A 17,882-nucleotide genomic window follows, 5' to 3' on the forward strand; every position below is an offset into this window, starting at 1 on the left:
ACATTACAGAAGTGTCTTTATGTATATTTCTGGTGTGACATTATCGATGTGTCTATATGCATATTTCTGCTGTGAAATCATCAATGTGTCTATACGTATATGTCTGCTGTGACATCATCAATGTGTCTATACGTATATGTCTGCTGTGACGTTATAGATGTGTCTATAAGTATATTTCTGGTGTGACATTATATATGTGTCTATATGTATATTTCTGGTGTGACGTTATAGATGTGTCTATATGCATATTTCTGTTGTGACATCATCGATGTGTCTATACGTATATGTCTGGTGTGACATTATAGATGTGTCTATATGTATATTTCTGGTGTGACATTATCGATGTGTCTATATGTATATGTCTGGTGTGACGTTATAGATGTGTCTATATGTATATTTCTGGTGTGACATTATCGATGTGTCTATATGTATATGTCTGGTGTGACGTTATAGATGTGTCTATATGTATATGTCTGGTGTGACATTATATATGTGTCTATACGTATATGTCTGGTGTGACGTTATAGATGTGTCTATATGTATATTTCTGGTGTGACATTATCGATGTGTCTATATGTATATGTCTGGTGTGACGTTATAGATGTGTCTATATGTATATGTCTGGTGTGACATTATATATGTGTCTATACGTATATGTCTGTTGTGATGTTATAGATGTGTCTATACGTATATTTCTGATATGACATTATATATGTGTCTATACGTATATGTCTGTTGTGATGTTATAGATGTGTCTATATGTATATGTCTGTTGTGATTTTATAGATGTGTCTATATGTATATGTCTGTTGTGATGTTATAGATGTGTCTATACGTATATGTCTGTTGTGATGTTATTGATTTGTCTATAAGTATATTTCTGTTGTGATGTTATAGATGTGTCTATATGTATATGTCTGTTGTGATGTTATAGATGTGTCTATAAGTATATTTCTGTTGTGATGTTATAGATGTGTCTATACGTATATGTCTGTTGTGATGTTATAGATGTGTCTATAAGTATATTTCTGTTGTGATGTTATAGATGTGTCTATACGTATATGTCTGTTGTGATGTTATAGATGTGTCTATAAGTATATTTCTGTTGTGATGTTATAGATGTGTCTATATGTATATGTCTGTTGTGATGTTATAGATGTGTCTATATGTATATGTCTGTTGTGATGTTATAGATGTGTCTATAAGTATATTTCTGTTGTGATTTTATAGATGTGTCTATATGTATATGTCTGTTGTGATGTTATAGATGTGTCTATAAGTATATTTCTGTTGTGATGTTATAGATGTGTCTATACGTATATGTCTGTTGTGATGTTATAGATGTGTCTATATGTATATGTCTGTTGTGATTTTATAGATGTGTCTATATGTATATGTCTGTTGTGATGTTATAGATGTGTCTATACGTATATGTCTGTTGTGATGTTATTGATTTGTCTATAAGTATATTTCTGTTGTGATGTTATAGATGTGTCTATACGTATATGTCTGTTGTGATGTTATAGATGTGTCTATAAGTAGATTTCTGTTGTGATGTTATAGATGTGTCTATACGTATATGTCTGTTGTGATGTTGTAGATGTGTCTATATGTATATGTCTGTTGTGATGTTATAGATGTGTCTATATGTATATGTCTGTTGTGATGTTATAGATGTGTCTATACGTATATGTCTGTTGTGATGTTATAGATGTGTCTATAAGTATATTTCTGTTGTGATGTTATAGATGTGTCTATAAGTATATTTCTGTTGTGATTTTATAGATGTGTCTATATGTATATGTCTGTTGTGATGTTATAGATGTGTCTATAAGTATATTTCTGTTGTGATGTTATAGATGTGTCTATACGTATATGTCTGTTGTGATGTTATAGATGTGTCTATAAGTATATTTCTGTTGTGATGTTATAGATGTGTCTATATGTATATGTCTGTTGTGATGTTATAGATGTGTCTATATGTATATGTCTGTTGTGATGTTATAGATGTGTCTATAAGTATATTTCTGTTGTGATGTTATAGATGTGTCTATACGTATATGTCTGTTGTGATGTTATAGATGTGTCTATAAGTATATTTCTGTTGTGATGTTATAGATGTGTCTATAAGTATATTTCTGTTGTGATTTTATAGATGTGTCTATATGTATATGTCTGTTGTGATGTTATAGATGTGTCTATAAGTATATTTCTGTTGTGATGTTATAGATGTGTCTATACGTATATGTCTGTTGTGATGTTATAGATGTGTCTATAAGTATATTTCTGTTGTGATGTTATAGATATGTCTATAAGTCTATAAGTATATTTCTGTTGTGATGTTATAGATGTGTCTATAAGTATATTTCTGTTGTGATGTTATAGATGTGTCTATAAGTATATTTCTGTTGTGATTTTATAGATGTGTCTATACGTATATGTCTGTTGTGATGTTATAGATGTGTCTATAAGTATATTTCTGTTGTGATGTTATAGATGTGTCTATATGTATATGTCTGTTGTGATGTTATAGATGTGTCTATACATATATTTCTGGTGTGTAATTATAGTTTTATATCTTTATACGTATAATATACATATTTCCTTATAATTCATTGTGAAATATTAATATCATTTTGCTTTAAAATGTTCAATATTCTTATCACAAGGAACGTACTTTCGCTTCATCAAAAATTACATCAGTGCTTTAATATACAGCGAATGTTTCGTCATTGCTTTTTGCGTCAACTTTCATTTTGTGATAGCGGCAAACAATTCCAAATATATATACAGCTACGTCCAACGTGTCAATAAGGAAGCAGAACAAGATTGTACTTAAACCTTTGTGGATTGTTTAACAGTGTCAGAACAAGTCTTTACTTAAACATTTGTGGATGGTTTAACAGTGTCAGAACAAGTCTTTACTTAAACATTTGTGGATTGTTTAACAGTGTCTGTGGGCGGTGTCACCTGTATTCCAGCCTGACTGTAGAGTTGACTGTCCTGGAGTGGTAATTTGTAACGGAACAAATTAGATTTTATAGACTTACTGCACATTTCCTTCACTTTGAAAATCTTGTGTATCTGTAACTTTTAACATTTGAATTTAACTGAGGCTGCACTATGGCAACAACAGCAAATCAACAGCAGTGAGAAGATGGATGTGGTTTGTTTTCTCCCTGTCAGCCTTAGCCTTATGAGGAAAGCAGAAATTTATCCCAAGGTGAGGTGATTTGAGAAGCAGTACGAAAACCGCTTCTAACATTAGGAAAAATTTACAAAGTCAAAACAAAATACGAAAAAAACCTGTATTTCGTTACTAATACAGCACTTAGAGTATAAGTAGCAAGTATTGGTGAAAAAATAACACCACATGTAATTAGATGAGCAAGTCCTAACTCTATAGTCTAACTTGTCAAAGCGATCGAACTGTGTTTCATTGCATTTATGGTGTTATGAACGCAATGTGATGTATGTTCTATGTAACGCGATATATTAGGAATATGTTGGTATCTCAATGATTTTACAATTTCAATGACCCATCTTGTTTTAAAATCATTATCGACACCAACAATGGTATTTGCCTATTTTTCATGCTTCGATAATTAATACATCAAGAAAACTTGTTTGTCAATGATACACATGAAGCGTGAAGCATGATAACTGCGGTGATTGTATGCCGCATATCAAATGGTGTGATATACCAGATATAAACGGTCCTTTCATAAAGGTATAATAATATTTCGACTCATGTGGAACTAATCTGTGTCTTGTGAAGAACTAATCGTAGGTAAGAACTTAAGTGGAACTAATGCTACGTTTGCACTATGTTCCCGGCGGCCACGGCAACCCCGTTTCGGGCCACCGTGGACAAAACGGGGTGGGCGTGAGGCAACGCGAGAGAAGGGGATGGGCAAACGTGACAGGCCGTGTTTGCCGTGCCAGATTTTTAAACTGTCAAAAAATTTTCCACGGCAGTCACGGCGGAATTGAGAAACCTATCAGGCCGTAGTAAAACGGGGTGAACGCAACAAAACGTGACAGCACGTGATAGGCCGTAACAGAACTTGGAGACGGTCCTTAGTGGGACGGGAAGCTTGTGCATTCCACGGCATATCACGGTCCTTTCAAGTTGTGTTACGTTCTGCCGCGTTTAGTGCGCGGTGTGTCAGGGATGCTGCGCGTTCTGTCCCGTTTTGCTACGTTTTGTCACGGTTCTCACGGCAAGCTAAGGAGTATGGTAGCCGTATCGTCACGTTCAATCACGGCGCGCCCCGGCGTGTGACGGTTAACAGACCCGGTGCGCTACGGCAAGTTGCGTTCTTCTACGGTCTGACACGGCACGCGCGGTCTGGGAGGGAGTATAAAAAGCCGGGCTCGACCGGGGAGTTTTATTTGTGTTGGAGATATCGGTCACACAGCATCAAGACCAAGGTGTGAAGATGCCACCAAAGAGGCCAAGACGATCGAAGGTATCCCGTTCTACACCAACACAACTAGTAGAGGAACAGGAGCACCCTGAAGATCCTCTTTGTGCACCGCCGCTAGATGATGTGGAGCATATTGCTGCTGCTAACCCGTTGAAGTCTCGGGATACAATGGTTGCTATTGCTAGAGAGGCCTCGTTTTATACCGTGGGGTACAAACGTGCTCCAGAGTTGCCCGGCGTCCACGTTTCATCCCTAGAAAGCCTTGAGAGAACGTGAAAACCGTATCAGACCTTGATCAGAACGTGAGAAACGTGAGGGGTCCCAGCAGAAAGTGAGGGATCCCATCTGAACGTGATAAGCCTGGGCAGAACGTACTGTCATCCGTGGAAGACCGCAGGCCGAGCCGTAGTGCGCCGTTGAGTCTTCTGGAAAACATCAGCCCCGCTCTCTCAAGATCCGTCACGGATACCGTGACAGACCGCGAGAAAACGTAACAAAGCTTGAATGCGGAGATAAAAATGACCCAAGTCCCAAGGCGCACTACGTTTCAGGCAAACGGAGCTGCCGTGGTCGCCGGGAACATAGTGTAAACGTAGCATAACAGTAAACAGAAGACAAACCTGGTGGTATCATCCGTCTTCAGATCATCAGTACACAGTTTAGGTTCGGCTTTAGAACGTCCTGACACGTATCCTTGCCTGCGGATTTAAGATAACGTGTTTTTTTTTTTTTATTTCAGATGTGTAGCAGACATACCCTAGCCAATTTGAAGATCCTACTTATGTCGATACCTAAAAATAGAAGGGGCATTATAAAGATCTTTCACTTGATAAAACGTAAAGACAACAATGTCTGTCTGTTGATTTTGTACTAACACTTACTCGCTTTATAGCAGCTATACCTGCTATAGATAATTGTGTGTTTTTCTGTTTTATTACCTAGATCATCACTCTAGTGTTTTCTATTTTCTTACCTAACCCACCACATCATTGTTATAATTATCGTCGGTTTTCTAACCTAGATCATCGCACCATGGTTATAGCCAGTTTCTGTTTTCTAGATTAACACTGCAGTGTCATAATTTATTTATACTTGCAGAATTAGACTTTTTAAAATCTTATATCAACAAATCAGGCAAACCAATAAAATCTGTATAGGTGACGACAAAGTACTGTTCGCGACAACAGAAAATCAATCACTATCATTGCGTAATTCATCAATGTATCCGACTTTTATCTAGTGCCTTCCTGTAACCCATTGTTATTTAGTGGCATCCTGTAACTCTGGAAACATTTTATGACCCTTACCTAATATTTTTTATAATCCTCGACCAGCCATTTTTAACACAGTACTAGTATTCATACGTTAAATTGTATATTATCGAGAATGTGGCAAGATATACAAAGCGAGTCCTCACAGATTCAGAAGGAATACATGCATATAGAGTGGGCACGACTAAGGACCTTCTCGAATTTCCAATTCACTATGGATGTCAGTATCATTCAACTGGCACGTGCAGGATTCTTCTTGAGTGACAATGACTGTGTCACATGTTATTCATGTAATATCACACGGACAAGCTGGGATGATAAAGAAGATCCGGATATTTATCATCGGAAAGTGTCACCAACTTGTAACAGCGTGGAAGGACCGTGTAGTAGAAATATTCCAATTACTCGTGATTCAGACGTAACAGTAGCGCCGGAAGTAAATCATGTACCGGAAGCTGACCGAAGTGAAAATGTCTCTGAAACGTCGAATAGATACGATATCTTCACGGATAATCAGCCGAACTGTGCACGACCCCATCATGAAAAAGATGGACACCAGTTGAGAGGTCCAGGGTATAAGCCATGTGGCGCTAACCATGCAGTTTCATCACCTGACGATACAACAAGAGATCCTCATGATGTGACACGGGTCGAGGACACATCAGCGGAGACTAACCACACAGCATCACAAGCAGATAGTATACCAATGGGAGTAAACCACAATGCGCCGCAATTTAGAAATGAAAGTGACATTCCAAGTAGTATAGCATCGCCTGTGTCGGACCCATTCTGTGTAAGCTTTACCAAACCGAAATATCCGGCTTACGCCGTGCTCAGTGTGCGTGAGGCTTCATATGACGCATGGCCGAAACACCTTACGCAGACAAGGAAGAAGATGGCAGAAGCAGGATTTGTCTACACGGGACACTCCGACTACACTCGCTGTTTCTTTTGTGGGGGTGGACTTCGAAACTGGGAACCCTGGGATGATCCATGGGGAGAGCATGCGCGATGGTTTCCGAGATGTGTGTATTTACTCCAGAACAAGGGCAATGACTTTGTTCGAAGCATCAAACAGTCTTGTTCGTCTTCGGTAAGTACTAGAGGTTGGTGTAACATTTCAAAAACAAACAGTCTTGTTTGTCTTCGGTTATTACCGGAAGTTGATGTAGCATTTAAAAAATAGATAGTCTTGTTCGTCTTCGGTAAGTACTAGAGGATGGTGTAACAATTAAAAAACATACAGCCTTGTTCGTCTTCGGAAAGTACCGGAAGTTGGTGTAACATTTAAAAACAGACAGTCTTGTTCGTCTTCTGTAAGTACCGGAAGATGGTGTAACATCTAAAAAGCAGACAGTCTCGTTCGTCTTCGGTAATACCGGAAGTTGGTGTAACATTTAAAAACAGAGACTTGTTCGTCTTCGGTGAGTATCGGAAGATGGTGTAACAATTAAAAACATACAGTCTTGTTCGTCTTCGGTAAGTACCGGAAGTTGGTGTAACATTTAAAAACATACGGTCTTGCTCGTCTTCAGTAACTACCTGAAGTTGGTGTAACAATTCAAAAACATAGTCTTGTTCGTCTTCAGTAAGTACCGGAAGATGGTGTAACATCTAAAAAACTGACAGTCTTGTTCGTCTTCGGTAATACCGGAAGTTGGTGTAACAATTCAAAAACATAGTCTTGTTCGTCTTCAGTAAGTACCGGAAGATGGTGTAACATCTAAAAAACTGACAGTCTTGTTCGTCTTCGGTAATACCGGAAGTTGGTGTAACATTTAAAAACAGAGTCTTGTTCGTCTTCGGTAAGTATCGGAAGTTGGTGTAAAATTTAAAAAAACAGATAGTCTTGTTCGTCTTCGGTAAGTACTAGAGGATGGTGTAACAATTTAAAAACATACAATCTTGTTCGTCTTCAGTAAGTATCGGAAGTTGGTGTAACGTTTTAAAAAACAGACAATCTTGTCCGTCTTCAGTAACTACCGGAAATTGGTGTAACATTTAAAAAAACTGACAGTCTTGTTCGTCTTCAGTAAGTACCGGAAGTTGGTGTAACAGCTAAAGACAGACAGTCTTGTTCGTCTTCAGTAACTACCGGAACTTGGTGTAACATTTAAAAAAACTGACAGTTTTGTTCGTCTTCAGTAAGTACCGGAAGTTGGTGTAACAGCTAAAGACAGACAGTCTTGTTCGTCTTCAGTAACTACCGGAAGTTGGTGTAACATTTAAAAAAACTGACAGTCTTGTTCGTCTTCAGTAACTACCGGAAGTTGGTGTAACATCTAAAAAACAGATGTAAAGTTGTCAAGTTTTTAAAGAACAACGACGTGTACTGTGCTGACTTATTCCATTTATTCTATGTTGTACAGAATACAATTAAAACCCTACAAAGACATAATACAATCAATTACATAATGAAACGTTGTCTACATTCATAACATGATGTACATCCAGTAAATACATATTTAATACATTCACACTTAATACTTTATTCTAAATAGGAATATCAATAGGCCTCAGCTTTACGCTCATTAGTATATATAAGTAGATCGTGGTCTACAGGAAACTGCTTACAACTTACATTATTACATAATTACTCATAATATAACTGACATTATCAATTGCACAAGCTCTCGTGTTCTACATATAATATCTATTAAAATACCTACCCCAACTATGGGTCGGGTGTTTGCCAGACAGAAAAAAAGGTCTGTGCGTGGACTAATTGTAGATCTTACATCAATCTGTAAAATACATGTAAAGGTATATTTCACCTGTTATTTTAAATAACTTCAATCCATATATACGTACATGAGATCACAATTACGTCACTTTATGAAAAGCACCGTTTCACACATTAATTAACTTTACTTCATCTGAACCCTCAGTTATAAAATGAATCAATAATTTACAAAACCCAATTACGAGAGCAGCTAGACTGAGACTTTATCGTACATACCAAATATCTGGAGAACCAATTACAAGACCTAAGATTCAAATCTTGCGGACACAGGTCTAGATCTACTATACGTCCGCTCTCCAGGTCTGAACACAAAGGACTAATAAAAAACCGCGCCAAACATAGACAAAGATAACCGGACTGACCACTGACCCAAAACGAAGTAATACCTATATTAGGAATAATACCCATATATGGACAACACAAAGTAAGACACGTGATATCAAACACTTACAAGGACAGTACAGGTAGACGGAACAGTGGCCGCACGCAACACAGTATTACATAACAGTACAACGAACGCAGCGCAACAATTCAATTAATTAAAATATAGTTAAACAGTGTCACTAATTAAAACATCAATATTTGCACATTGTTACACAGACAGTCTTGTTCGTCTTCAGTAAGTACCGGAACTTGGTGTAACATTTCAAAAACAGTTTCGTTCGTCTTCGGTAAGTATAGGAAGTTGGTGTTACATTTTAAAAACTTTTCATTTTAAAACAATCTGTCGATGGTCTCTGATTCCAGTCAGTGGTAGTAGACACTATAGATAATTCTGCCAGATGGTCCCTGATTCCAGTCAGTAGTAGTAGACACTATAGCTAAGAAGTAGTAATAGACACTATAGCTAATTCTGTCAGATGGTCTCTGATTCCAGTCTGTAGTAGTAGACACTATAGCTAATTCTGTCAGATAGTCTATGATTCCAGTCTGTAGTAGTAGACACTTTAGCTAATTCTGTCAGATGGTCTCTGATTCCAGTCAGTAGTAGTAGACACTATAGCTAAGAAGTAGTAATAGACACTATAGCTAATTCTGTCAGATGGTCTCTGATTCCAGTCAGTAGTAGTAGACACTAGAGCTAATTCTGTCAGATGGTCTATGATTCCAGTCAGTAGTAGTAGAAACTATAGCTAAGAAGTAGTAATAGACACTATAGCTAATTCTGTCAGATGGTATCTGATTCCAGTCAGTAGTAGTAGACACTAGAGCTAAGAAGTAGTAATAGACACTTTAGCTAATTCTGTCAGATGGACTCTGATTCCAGTCAGTAGTAGTAGACACTAGAGCTAATTCTGTCAGATGGTCTATGATTCCAGTCAGTAGTAGTAGAAACTATAGCTAAGAAGTAGTAATAGACACTATAGCTAATTCTGTCAGATGGTCTCTGATTCCAGTCAGTAGTAGTAGACACTAGAGCTAATTCTGTCAAATGGTCTCTGATTCCATCCAGTGGTAGTAGACACTCTAGCTTATTCTGTCGATGGTCTCTGATTCCAGTCAGTAGCAGTAGACACTATAGCTAATTCTGCCAGATAGTCTCTGATTCCAGTCAGTAGCAGTAGACAATAGCTAATTCCGTCAGATGGTCTCTGATTCCAGTCAGTAGTAGTAGACACTAGAGCTAATTCTGTCAGATGGTCTGTGATTCCAGTCAGTAGTTGTAGAAACTATAGCTAAGAAGTAGTAATAGACACTATAGCTAATTCTGTCAGATGGTCTCTGATTCCAGTCAGTAGTAGTAGACACTAGAGCTAAGAAGTAGTAATAGACACTATAGCTAATTCTGTCAGATGGTCTCTGATTCCAGTCAGTAGTAGTAGACACTAGAGCTAATTCTGTCAAATGGTCTCTGATTCCATCCAGTGGTAGTAGACACTCTAGCTTATTCTGTCAGATGGTCTCTGATTCCTGTCAGTAGTAGTAGACACTATAGCTAATTCCGTCAGATGGTCTCTGATTCCAGTCAGTAGTAGTAGACGCTATAGCTAATTCTGTCAGATGGTCTCTGATTCCAGTCAGTAGTAGTATTGTAATTTTGAGTTATGATATTCTTGCAGTGTGAGAAAAACACCAGTGAAGCATCGTCAGATACTGAAAGTGAGCTTGCCACAGACATTTGGAGACATGCAGCTGTTCAGAGTTTGTTGAACATGGGTTATAAGAAGGCTGTGGTAGAAAGCGCCGTCTGTTCTCTAATCAACCACAAAAGTATATCTGATTGATTAAGAAATGAGAGTTGTATTTGTTACAGTATTATTGACTTGCAATGCAACAGATAAAACACCACGGAGTGCTGGATATTTAGCATTATATCTCAGAATATCGTGTAAACTTCTCAATAACTAAAAACAAAAAATGTAACTTATTTACGTCATGAATGAAAACGACAAACATTGTGTAACCGAAACGCGATATTCATTAGAATTTGGCATTCTTCATACACTTGTATGTACATGATGTATTTAAGTTTCTGTAATCATCTTTGGCACCCGATGTCACAAACCACGTTTAACCTCTTGGACTGAACTGTAAAGTATTATAACGTCAATAACTGTTTTGTTATATCCTTCACAAAGATGACGTGATCGTCTAAGATTCGCTGTATTTCACCTGTTTGCGTCACTAGGCCTACTGGTTGCTATTTTGTTGTGCAGACGATAAGAGAAGATAACTCGAATGTAAACAAAACATCGTTCTCACGCGGGCGTACTCGTATGTTTCCGTAAAGCGGTCAACAGTCGATTTTAACAGTCCATTCGGACCGATGAACAAAGTAGTTAAACTTTTGACATTTCTTTCTCTATATAAATATATAGGAGCTGAATCTACAAGGTATAACAATATATTTCCTCACCTACGAAAATGAACGACATATTGAATTCGTCATCCTAATAATAAAATCATGCACTTTCTTAGTTTATTTTTAGTAGAAAAAATGACTATCAGACCCGATGGGAGGTGGAATTATGATAAGTTTACGTGACGTCACAGTGATGTAATGATAGATCTGTGTAATGACGCCGGTTATCTCAACAGGTTTACGAGATATTGAAGCAGCAGATATACTTGACGAGGTATTCCGAATAGAAGAAACAGAAGACAGAAGTCACATGTCTGATCCAAGGTCCATCCAGAGAACGAGTGACACGCATCCTGACACGTCTTCTAATTCTGAGGACACAGGTTAGGCAATTTCTATATCACTTGTAAACCTAAATGTTTTCTGTAAAGAGCATTCGAAACATGTTCTCGGAAGAGTATTTGAACACTTCCATTTCATTTCTCGAAATAACTCCGCTAATTGGTATGATTTTATGAATTTGATGGGCACGTGGTACTAGAAAAGTTGTATGGTCATACCAGCAGTTATCAGCAGTTATCAGCAGTTCTATTATTCTCTCTTGGATATATAACAAAGTAATTCGCTATCGTGGTTGTTCTATAACTCTGTATATGGTGGCAAATGTTGTTATTTGTGTCAGTCTATCTAGGCATTATACGAGAACAAAGTAACATGTAGTAAATCAAACACACCACTAATCCATGTAGTGTATAGATAGAATATTACGGAGTTGATGTATTTCCTCTCAAATGTTTCCATAGATTCGTATTACATAATACTATTTTTGTGTCATTTTTAGAAATCCAACGTTTAATGTTTGAGAACCAAAAGTTGAAAGAAATATCAACATGCAAAGTCTGTTGTGAAGTCGAGGTCGCTGTGGTGTTTCTACCCTGTGGTCATTTCGTTTGTTGCTCCCAGTGCGCTCCGGCCATGGTTAAATGTCCAGCGTGTAAGGTGACCATACGAGGTTCAATCAAAACCTTTCTCGTGTAAACAGTTCTGACGTCATAGGGTATGGAACAGGCGGGCGGGGAAAAGGGGCACCAGTTTTGAAGAATCGATTCCTCCTAGAGTTTCTTTTTGACGTAAAAGCTTGAAACTTTGTAGGATGTTTACATATATGTCGAAGATGTGCACCTCCTACTATGGTTTCATTCCTAACATTTTCCTGGATTTTCCGGGTTTTGAACTTAGTAATTTTTTCTGAAACTTTTCTTGTTATCTCGGTTTTCAGAAACTACTACAAGACTCTTTCCGAAATTCCACATATAAATCACCTTGGGGCCCTAGATGTCCATTGTCTATTTTTAAAAACATCTCCGAATCAAAAATGGCTGCAACTCCTTTCTTCAAATGCCCTTCTCCTGCACCAATTCATAAAATACAACCAAACTTTCTCTCTTATAACAAATATTCTACATACTCAACAAATGAAACACCCTTAATTGTCTTATAGATGCCATATAGCATTGCACTCATCCCGCAACCCGGCCACTTGTGGCTTTGTCCCATGTTTTGTATGTAAATATAATTCCATTCATTTCTACATTCTCATGTCTTATTACCCTCTCTGAAAACATATTCTAAATTGTTTATAAATACTTAATACAGTGAAATATATTTTTCACTATTTGTCTCTTCCAGCACAGCTTGTTTACAATTTTTTTTTTCAAAAATATAATATATATGTTTGTATGTGGTGAAATTACTAAACTCCTGTTAAAATTTCAAGCACTTCTGCTTAACAAATACTTCCTGGTATGCTCACATGTTTCCAATATCAGTACACAGACCACAGTCACCTTTTCCGTGTTATATGTCAAGTCGACATATTGTGACTGTTTGTATTCTCACTCCATGTGTGTAAATAAAATAACTGAAACTGAAAGGAGTATTTTGTCGTCTTTTTTAAATGGTAATACACTTATTTACATTGTGAACATAGATGTACATCGTTGTCTTTAGTATCAAAAGTAGTCTCTTTTTGTCAATGTTCTTCATATAGCATATCTGAATCTCAACTTCGTCGAGGTAAATGCATTATACGATCTAAGAGAACGTTTGTATTTGTTGAGAAAAGCAATTTTCTGTTCGAATATCAGTGACCATAGAATAAAGACTGAGACAGAATTGTTTGTTACTGCAAAGGAACTATCTTCTTTTGAAAGTAAATAACCTTGACATTTGACCTAAGGATATCGAAACTAATGTGAACCAGGCTTTAATCGTAAAAACGTCTGAATGTCCAACATTGGTCACTGTGACGACGAACAACTTTTTCTCGATAGAAGCTGATATTGACCTTCGGCTTTTGACCAACAAGGTAATCAACTTTCGTATGAGATTTTCATATGTCACATATTTGTTCCTTTATTTAGAAACAGTTGTTCTTGCTTGAGGAGCTATTTATAGACACCAACAAGAATGTAAACCAAATCAATGACGTAAGAACAATGTGCGGATGGCATCTCGCCAAACAAACCTAACGGCGTGTATGACCGGCATGCAAAATGGAGTACTAGTTATAAGTTAGAATTTAACATAGGCTTATATTGGATTTTTTTTATTAAAAACATATTTTTTTATTGATATAACAAAATAAAAAAAAAGATTGGACAATATAAGTCCTCTCCTAAAATAGTAACATCATGATAAAAACATGGACATGATATATATATATAACATTTTATATATAACAATTCAAATCTGAAATTAAGAGGCAGCTCCAGAAGATTAAAACTGAAATGTTTGCCTTTTCTTATTATATATTTATCTTTGGTAAATGAATCCTTAAATTCGAGTGAACAGATAAAAACGAGACTCGATTGAACATCTGATGAAACTTAATCACATCACCCCAACAGAAGTAGACTAAGTCCATTGTATCATCAAAAGTCACTCACTAATTAAATTCCAATTCACCCACAAATTAAGTCCCAAGCCACCCACTAATCAAGTTTCAAGCCACCCACTAATTAAGTTCAAATCCACCCACTAATTAAGTCCCAAGCCATCCACTAATCAAGTCCCAAGCCATCCACTAATTAAGTTCAAATCCACCCACTAATTAAGTCCCAAGCCATCCACTAATCAAGTCCCAAGCCATCCACTAATTAAGTTCAAATCCACCCACTAATTAAGTTCAAATCCACCCACTAATTAAGTTCAAATCCACCCACTAATTAAGTTCAAATCCACCCACTAATTAAGTTCAAATCCACCCACTAATTAAGTTCAAATCCACCCATTAATTAAGTTCAAATCCACCCACTAATTAAGTTCAAATCCACCCACTAATTAAAATCCAAACCACCCACTAATTAAGATTCAAGCCACCCACTAATTAAGTTCCAAGCCACCCACTAATTAAGTTCCAAGCCATCCACTAATCAAGTTCCAAACCGCCCACTAATTAAAATCCAAACCACCCACTAATTAAGTTCCAAGCCATCCACTAATTAAGTTCCAAGCCACACACTAATTAAGTTCCAAACCACCCACTAATTAAGTTCCAAGCCACCCACTAATTAAGTTCCAAGCCACACACTAATTAAGTTCCAAACCACCCACTAATTAAGTTCCAAGCCACACACTAATTAAGTTCCAAACCACCCACTAATTAAAATCCAAACCACCCACTAATTAAGTTCCAAGCCACCCACTAATTAAGTTCCAAGCCACCCACTAATCAAGTTCCAAACCACCCACTAATTAAAATCCAACCACCCACTAATTAAGTTCCAAGCCATCCACTAATCAAGTTCCAAACCGCCCACTAATTAAAATCCAAACCACCCACTAATTAAGTTCCAAACCACCCACTAATTAAGTTCCAAGCCACCCACTAATCAAGTTCCAAACCACCCACTAATTAAAATCCAAACCACCTACTAATTAAGTTCCAAGCCACTCACTAATTACGTTCCAAGCCATCCACTAATTAAGTTACAAGCCATCCACTAAGAAGGTTCCAAGCCACCCACTAACCAAGTTCCAAGCCATCCACTAATTAAGTTCCAAGCCACACACTAATTAAGTTCCAAACCACCCACTAATTAAGTTCCAAGCCACCCACTAATCAAGTTCCAAACCACCCACTAATTAAAATCCAAACCACCTACTAATTAAGTTCCAAGCCACCCACTAATTAAGTTCAAATCCATCCACTAATTAAGTTCCAAGCCACCCACTAATTAAAATCCAAACCACCCACTAATTAAGTTCCAAGCCATCCACTAATTAAGTTCCAAGCCACACACTAATTAAGTTCCAAGCCACCCACTAATTAAGTTCAAACCACCCACTAATTAAGTTCCAAACCACCTACTAATTAAGTTCCAAGCCACCCACTAATTAAGTTCAAATCCATCCACTAATTAAGTTACAAGCCATCCACTAAGAAGGTTCCAAGCCACACACTAATTAAGTTCCAAACCACCCACTAATTAAAATCCAAACCACCCACTAATTAAGTTCCAAGCCACCCACTAATCAAGTTCCAAACCACCCACTAATTAAAATCCAAACCACCCACTAATTAAGTTCCAAGCCATCCACTAATTAAGTTCCAAGCCACTCACTAATTAAGTTCAAATCCATCCACTAATTAAGTTACAAGCCATCCACTAATTAAGTTCCGTCCCACATGATAGTTTATAATATTCAATTCGAAGATTAAAAGTTCGAAGTTTTAATATAAATGAAATTCAGGAGCTGCCTCGCAATGTTTACAGATAATCCTACATTATCATAACTATTAGTAACTGGCAATTTATAGACACCTTTACATCATAAATAATACAATAATAAACAACTTTATATATTTTACAACATTTTTTAAGCAATTGAAAGCGCGCAAGGGGTCTTACTGTGGGAGGAAACCGGAGTACCCTTGGAAAACCCACATGGTCAAGCAGGTGACCGCATACACATTCAATCAGGGAATCGAACCCCGGACGGCTTGGTGAAAGGCGAGTGCGTTACAACCATTCACAGGAATATAAAGTAGTAGGTAGCCATGAGTATCATGTGTGATATTTCGATGAAGTGTTGGAGATCATTATATCTACTACATTTAAAGAACAAGCGGTATGCAGTCTCAAAGCAAGAGTACATGCGTGAATCAAATAGATATTTGTGGATATCATAGTGGATATTGATAGTGTTATTTCTTAGAAGACAAAACAAATGTTGATTTCTCGTGAAAATAAGGTTCGATGATATCCTTCCGATTGTCAGGTGATTCGTGGAATTTTGTACATCATTTTGGAATTAATTATCAATAAATCAATATAACATCTTAATGATTTAATCAATTCTTTAGATATGTTACATGATGACATTTTAATTAGTAAAATCAATTCCAATACAAACAAAAGTCATTATTAATTTAATCTATCATCCTCTAAGGCAGATTTACTAAAAAAAATATTTTACTGAATAAAAATATCGTTCCTCTACCATCCTTCACAGAAGACAGTGTTTATCTATAGCTGTCACCGAGGGACTGACAAGTATAATCCCGCATTACCAACATTTTACACCACATGTTGTAAACAGTGGTATATACACCAGCATTACTAACATTTTACACAACATGTTGTACACAGTTGTATATACAGCAGCATTACCAACATTTTACACAACATGTTGTACATAGTTGTATATACACCAGCATTACCAACATTTTACACAACATGTTGTAAACAGTGGTATATACACCAGCATTACCAACATTTTACACAACATGTTGTACACAGTTGTATATACACCAGCATTACTAACATTTTACACCACATGTTGTACACAGTTGTATATACACCAGCATTACCAACATTTTACACAACATGTTGTACACAGTGGTATATACTACCGCATTACCAACATTTTACACCACATGTTGTAAACAGTGGTATATACACCAGCATTACCAACATTTTACACAACATGTTGTACACAGTTGTATATACACCAGCATTACCAACATTTTACACAACATGTTGTACACAGTGGTATATACACCAGCATTACCAACATTTTACACAACATGTTGTAAACAGTGGTATATACACCAGCATTACCAACATTTTACACAACATGTTGTACACAGTTGTATATACACCAGCATTACCAACATTTTACACCACAGGTTGTAAACAGTGGTATATGACATGGAATAGTCCTCTATGGAAAGTACTGAAGCCACACAAACGAATGATGTAATACATTTCACTACAAATACATAATTAGATACAGTAGACCCCCTCCTCACTCCCTGTCCCCCCTCTCTCCCTTCCTCCCTCCTTCGCCCTTCACTCTCTCTTCTCCTTCCCCCATCTCCCTCAGCTCTCGTATATCGTCCTGGATAACTTTCCTTGATGGCCGTTACAGTTGTCAATCATGCCTCTGAGGTACAAGTGGACAAAAGGCGACTACAAAAAAATGGTAAAATTCTAATCACCTTCATGTATGTGTGTTTAAATAGCTATGTTATATGCTTCCATCAAGTAAAATATCTCCTTTGTCTATACACCATCATTAGGTGAACTACATTTCTAGGAAACCATTTATAATAGATGTTATACTAAGAG

At 37.0% G+C, this 17,882-nt stretch overlaps 1 protein-coding gene across 1 annotated transcript; it reads left to right on the plus strand.

Annotated features, from left to right (window-relative positions):
- The first annotated feature begins 5,864 nt into the window (after positions 1 to 5,864).
- On the plus strand, positions 5,865 to 12,285 carry LOC132543737 (baculoviral IAP repeat-containing protein 7-like). The gene is made up of 4 exons (XM_060207260.1): positions 5,865 to 6,794; positions 10,505 to 10,655; positions 11,472 to 11,630; positions 12,089 to 12,285. The coding sequence occupies exons 1-4, from the start codon at positions 5,865 to 5,867 to the stop codon at positions 12,283 to 12,285; spliced, it is 1,437 nt and encodes a 478-aa protein (XP_060063243.1).
- Positions 12,286 to 17,882: the final 5,597 nt, after the last annotated feature.

Source organism: Ylistrum balloti, unplaced genomic scaffold (assembly GCF_031769215.1).
Source record: "Ylistrum balloti isolate Yb309-2 unplaced genomic scaffold, AGI_CSIRO_Ybal_v1 Utg369764, whole genome shotgun sequence".
NCBI lineage: Eukaryota > Metazoa > Mollusca > Bivalvia > Pectinida > Pectinidae > Ylistrum > Ylistrum balloti.

What these genes read in the sequence shown, in the direction of transcription:
- LOC132543737 (XM_060207260.1), top strand. Translation starts at nt 5,865, where the DNA reads ATGCATATAGAGTGGGCACGACTAAGGACCTTCTCGAATTTCCAATTC. An exon ending in AACAGTCTTGTTCGTCTTCG is followed by an intron (nt 6,795 to 10,504) that starts GTAAGTACTAGA and finishes ATATTCTTGCAG; the next exon opens with TGTGAGAAAAACACCAGTGA. An exon ending in TTCTCTAATCAACCACAAAA is followed by an intron (nt 10,656 to 11,471) that starts GTATATCTGATT and finishes TAATGACGCCGG; the next exon opens with TTATCTCAACAGGTTTACGA.